Source organism: Gastrolobium bilobum, unplaced genomic scaffold (genome assembly GCF_033153095.1).
Source record: "Gastrolobium bilobum isolate Gb01-03AN ecotype WA unplaced genomic scaffold, APGP_CSIRO_Gbil_v1 utg12016, whole genome shotgun sequence".
NCBI classification, from domain to species: domain Eukaryota; kingdom Viridiplantae; phylum Streptophyta; class Magnoliopsida; order Fabales; family Fabaceae; genus Gastrolobium; species Gastrolobium bilobum.
In genome coordinates, this window is record NW_026896391.1 from 83,529 (window position 1) to 90,091 (window position 6,563).

The following is a 6,563-nucleotide window of genomic DNA, read 5'->3' on the forward strand; positions in this document are numbered from 1 at the left end:
ATAAAATTATATATATCTATAAAGAGAGAGAGGATCATGATTATTTTACACTGGTATAAGACTAATAAGTCTTACATTACATCTCAATAGTTGATTTTCGTGCCTCTAATGGTTATAGAAAGTCATATGAATTAATTAATCATTAATTACACTATAAATATTAATCGATGATTTCTGTCCATTAACAATTGAGATGTGGTGTTAGTTTTACACTGATGTAAAAAGAAACAGCGTGTATATATATATATATATATATATATTGAAGAGGAAGAAGGAGAAGGATCATAAAAAAACAGAAATTAAAGAAGATCGATAAAAGATGAGAAGTAGCAACCACTTGATAGGTTTACTAAACTTCTTGACGTTTTTGCTCTCAGTTCCAATACTAGGAGGTGGGATATGGCTGAGCAGCAGAGCCAACAACACGGATTGCCTCAAGTTCCTTCAGTGGCCATTGATCATCATCGGAGTAAGCATCATGGTCATCTCCTTAGCTGGTTTTGCCGGTGCATGTTACCGCAACACCTTCCTCATGAGGCTCTACCTCGTTGTCATGTTCTTCATCATCGCCGTTCTCGTCGGATTCATCATCTTCGCCTATGTTGTCACCGACAAGGGCTCAGGCAGGGCGATACAGAACCGTGCTTACTTGGACTATTACCTTCAAGACTACACGGGTTGGTTGGAGGAACGCGTTGCCAGTGATAGCTATTGGAGAGACATTAGCTCTTGTATTAGGGATTCTAAGATTTGTAGTAAGCTTGGAAGAACCATTGGTGGAGTCCCTGAAACTGCTGATATGTTCTACCTCAGAAATCTCACTCCTATTCAGGTATTTTTTATTTTTTTTTACTTTTTTGGTTGAATCTGGATAATATACATGCTCTTCTGGGTTATTTTTATGCTAAATTAAGATTAAGGGATAGGTTATTCTATTTATTATTTATTTTTTCTGATTACTTTGTCTATCACTCTCCAATATCGTTAGATCAGAATCTCAAGAAAAGAAGAAGAGAGAAAGATAAATGTTAGTTAAGATTCTGATCTAATATGTTAGAAAATGATAGGCAAAGGTAGGTAGAATAACTTATTTTTAAAATTAAAACTTTTTTTTTGTATAATTATATATAATAGTAATACTGAGATTCAAACCTGTATGATTAGGTAAATTATCTAAATTTCTCTTTACTAATGGCTTATTAAAAAAATATTTCTTAGGTAATTAAGTTAGACAGTTTTTTGTGTTTTGAGACCAATAATAATGTTTTGAATCAATTGTTTATAATTTTGCTAGAAAGTTTTGGTTTTGTGCTTATAAATGGAAGTATGGGTAGTGGAGAAAGAACTCGAATGAAGTGCTTGCACTTCTTTGGATGGGTAGATCTGAGTCATCTGATTCCTCCTCATCTTCCTTGCAATTAAATGAATACTATGGCATGTGAGGCACGAATTGAAGGGATTTGACTTTTGACTACACTGGCCCCGAAAAATGTGCGTGGTTCGTGGGCCAATCCATTTCTTGCTGCCCATGTTAACGATGGAGGTATAATTAATAAGAAATGAAAAATAAAATAAAATATCAGTGTGTAGATAATAGGAACAATAGTTGATAAACATTTGGACAAGGGCGTCATTGTTAGATACTAATTAAAATATGTCACCACTCACCGTCACATATTGTGTCCAAAATATAAGACACCAGACAAAGATTTTACATAATAAGAATAATATAGTGTGGATTATTTATCAGTTTATGAGTTATGACAGTGGCCGGTCCGCATGATTCGATAGCCACGTTGCTGATAATTAATGCATTATGTGATTTTATAAAAAAAAATTAGGTGCCTTTGTTTGTAAAATACGTAATACTGATGTATTCATTTTTTTATTTATTTATACGGTTTTGTTTTTTAATGATGCATTCATTTTAAAACTTTTAATTAGTAAGTTGATATTACAATATATTTCAAATTAAATTAAGAATTTAATATTTCTCATATTATAAGAGATAAAATTATCTCTTATATACACATAACAGTGTGTATGGTCCATGTGAGACTATGTAAAAAGAAAACAAAGAAAAAACAAATTGGGTCCCGTATATTTTTATGTGTGTATATGAAATAAAATTATCTCTTACAACATGAGAGACATTAAATCCTTAAATTAAATATCCAAATAACTTTATTTATACACTTTACAGATAAATTTGTTTTCAAAATATCTTATCCAATTATGAAACTTTGAATTATAAAAGAAATAGCTAGTATGATTTATGAATGATTTTATTTGAATTTAGTATAAAAATTGTTTACATTTAAATGGGAGTGTGCATTAGTTGTATGGAATTCAAACAATTTTAACATTATATAAATAATTTGGTTTAGTTTTGACTAGTATAAAAAAATAGTTAATTTGTTATTTAATAATGCATTTCTACATTATTAAAATATGGGTTTTGATTTTCTCATGTTAAATGAGAATTCAATTATCATGTTGTAGAGATAAAAAGCATGTGGGACCCATGTGTTAGAAAAAATTATATGTAGGACCCATGTGAGCACGGAAATCGAAGAGTGTGTAGAAAAATTTGAATTCTCATGTTAAATGAGAATTATAAAACCCTTAAAATATATATCAAATAATTTTCTCGTTATTGATGTTAAAACTTGACCCACAAGTTCTCACGAGTCACGTCGACTCATTTAAGAATTTGAAGCATATGACATAAGCTCAATAAATTAAACCGATGGGTCATGTTGTTAGTTGGGGGCTTTAGCGAATTACAAACTTCCCTTTGTTTTTGGCTATATCTACGAACTTTCGTCTCCACTTTACACAGCTACACCATCCTTTTAAAATAGTTTTTTTCTCCCTCTCTCTCTTTTTTTTTTTTACCTCATTGAACTCCATTATCCATTTAGTAGAGTTGCTAGTTAATGTTTGGATTGGAATGCACTCTTTTATGTAATTTTTTTTATATGATATTATTTAAAGAAAGAGATAAATAAAAATTAAACAATAAGACCTTATCAATATTAATGAGATCATGTGCAAAGTCTTTATAATTATCTTTCTCTTCACTTGATCTTATGTAAAATCTTCATATAAAAAGATCAATTCCTGTGTGAATGGAACTGGCCGGGCCCTTGGGGGTGAGGATAAAAATTACATTAATCTTAATTATTTGATTATGAGAATCTCATTCTTTTGTAAGATTTATTGTATCAAATGATAGTACTGTTGTAAAAGAAAGTCACCTTTAGAAGAAAAAAAAAACAAAAATATTACTTATAAACATTTGAACTCTGTAAGTGTTGGGTAGCCATATTGTTGTCATTAGGTGTGGGATCCTTGTCTTTTTTGTTTTCTAGTATGGTAAGTAGGACAAGATGAAAGGAAGTGGGAATCCTGACCAAGATTATTTCCAAATTTATTATATATACAGTTTATTATATGATGTATTTTTATTTTTTATTTTTTATTTTTTTAATAAATATAATATAAAAACAATTGATATGTATGATGAATTATATAATAAAAGAGTATTTGTTCCATTTTTATTCTTTAAAAATGTTAAAAATATAAAATAATTCCATTCTCATATGCGGATATGCCTACGTAACAGAAGTTTACAAAAAATAATGTGAATCATGTTTTAATTAACTTATAAAGAGCATACAAATGTAAGATGTTATGTATATAAGTATGTATTCTGTAAGCTAGTCATATCACAAGAGAATAATAATTGTTAATAATTATTTTTAATTTTAAGTTAGTAAATATGAGTGGTTTGTAAATTCCCTTGTAATTATATATAATTGAACTCAAATTAATTATTCATAGTGTAGCTAGCAATGATTAAATATTAATATATAGCTGATGTGCATATGGTAAATGAGTTTATGATTTAAGCCGCCGACTATTAAGACTGAGTTTTGGGAATGAATCTTCTCATATAAAAAAGTGATCACGTGGTCATGTTACTTGATTATAATCATTCATTTAAAAATTATACATTCTTCTCTCTTATCTCATCGTCAATAAATAATTATGATCAAATAATATGATCACTTTTTCACATAAGAGAATCTATTCCCCTGAATTTTTATGATAGCTCAACACGTGACCCATATGGTAGCTGTTACGTCTCACTCAGCCAGCCTTCATCATTAGTGGACTAGAGCCCACAGATTATCAGCTTTTAAGTTTTCACATTTTAGGTCCTTGGGCTAGCGTTTGCCCCGCATGCACATGTTGCAATCCATGCCCAAATCATTGGGATACTAATTATAACAATAAAAAAAAAGTCTTCTTAACTTATGATTGCAGGCCATAGTAATTTTCGCAACTGTCTGCATTTATATGGGAAAGAAGAAAAATAAATATAGCTTGATTGTAACGAGAGGCAAATTAAGGGTAAAGTTACAGGGGAATGATTCATTTACAAAAAAAAATTTATAAATTTTTTCAAATACATAATATAATCTAATATACTTTCGGAAGTACACAGAGTAGTTTGTAAACAAAAAATTTGTAAATATAACTGTCTCCAAAGTTAAATACAAAACCTATATATATGTCATGTAATTTATTAACAGAATATTATTATTCCTTTTGTGTTTGTAGTCTGGTTGTTGCAAGCCCCCAACAGAGTGTGGTTATATCTATCAGAATGAGACAGTGTGGAGCCCAGGAGGAGGAGTAGTGGGAACCAACCCAGATTGCACTAGTTGGAGCAATGACCAACAATTGCTTTGTTATGCTTGTGACTCTTGCAAAGCTGGTGTGCTGGCTAGTCTCAAGAAGAGTTGGAGGAAGGTCTCTGTTATCAACATTGTTGTCATGATCATACTTGTGATTGTTTACATCATTGCTTATACAGCATATAGGAACAACCGTAGGATGGATAACGATGAACCCTCCGGGGAAGCAAGGATGGAAAAGGCACAACCAAGTAGAATTCATTTCTAGCTGCAATCATTGACTTATCTCACATGTTATGATTTTTTTTTTACTCTCACCATATCCCTAAGTTGCTCTCATGGTTTTGTATCAAAGACTTAGTAACTTAAATTTGGTTTGATCTTCGGTTTTTCCGCCCTGTGATGTGTTTAGTTTATCTTTTTCATACTCAATTTTCATTGATACATGAATTTTGGCGTAATCACCTAATACATTAGATGATTTTACAAAATTAATTATATTCAGAATCCAGTATATAGTGCAATTACAATTACAAATCCACTTCTACATAATTGTCTATTTTTTATTAAATTTTCTAACAGTAATGCAACTGAATCGCATATTAAAACCTCATTACTAAAAGAGCCAGATTCATCTATAACATTGTAAATTTTCTAACATTGACTTACATAGCTTTTTAGTACACACAGTACCTCTACTTAATGATCAAGTCCGCAATGGAATCCAATTCCATTCCATTTTCTTACTTTGTGCCTAGCACACGCCACCACATAATCTTTGATGGACACAAATAAAGGGATAACATGGTCGTGCCAAGAGTTTTTATACAATATTTCTCTTGTGCTATTCCAAAAGCATTCATGTTTCCACCAATCATGCACACCAAAATTATCCATCCTCTAAAACTACTCATCAAGTTATTCCACCTGAAAAGTATTTCAATCGTCCATTTGTACCAAGTAGGACACCGATCCAACAACAGTCCTCATCACTAATTAAAGATACAACTCACATCACCACCCACGGTGGGTGCACAGTTAGCATCACCGCTCTCGTGAACACAACCAACAAATATCACCACTTTTAGTGAGTGCACAATGAGCATCACCAACTAGTGCTCCAAAAGATCATCCTTTCAGGAATATCTCCCAAGGAAGCATCGCATCACAATTACGCATCTTTTTTTTTTTTTTTTTGATATAAATGGAGGGCCTAGCCCAGCAAGAACTACAACTGTAACTGATGCATGCTACAATTCACATGCTCTATCAGCAAATTCAAACTAAAAGAATTCCATATCAAATCTAAACTAACAGGGGGAGACTCAAACAAACATAATTCTTCACCCTTGTAGTTTAACCCTATCTTAGCAAGAGAGTCTGCTAAGACATTGCATTCTCTAGGGATATAATCCACACGGAAATGCTTAAATTCCTTGGCTAAGTTCCTGATCCTATCTGTTAGAGCAGCAAGCCTGCAGCCCGCAGCCTCATCTCCAATGCAAGCTATGGCTTCCTTGCTGTCACTTCCCACCCAAGCCTGGTTCAGATTTAGATGCATAGCTAATTTGATCCCCTGCAGAATAGCACAAAGTTCAGCTTCCAAAGGAGATGTAGCCCCTATACCGTATGCAAAACCCTGCAGCCAATTTCCACTTGATGAACAAATAAATCCACCACATGCACCTCTTTTGGTAGCTAAATTAACAGCCCCATCCACATATATTCGAACATCAGGATTCAAAATCACAAGGCTAGGTCTGCAATTATTAGGAATTTCAGGATCTAATTTAAAGGGTTCCTTATTTCTACTTCTCTTCATTTCCTTTAAATAGCTTAAGATTCTAAGCACTGGAT

The 6,563-nt window shown here is 32.1% G+C and overlaps 1 protein-coding gene across 1 annotated transcript; it reads left to right on the forward strand.

Annotated features, from left to right (window-relative positions):
- The first annotated feature begins 308 nt into the window (after positions 1 to 308).
- LOC133299512 (tetraspanin-3-like) lies at positions 309 to 5,098 on the forward strand. Its single transcript, XM_061498984.1, has 2 exons — positions 309 to 832; positions 4,630 to 5,098. Exons 1-2 carry the CDS (start codon positions 320 to 322, stop codon positions 4,972 to 4,974), a joined length of 858 nt encoding a protein of 285 aa, XP_061354968.1. The 5' UTR covers positions 309 to 319; the 3' UTR covers positions 4,975 to 5,098.
- The last annotated feature ends 1,465 nt before the right edge of the window (positions 5,099 to 6,563 follow it).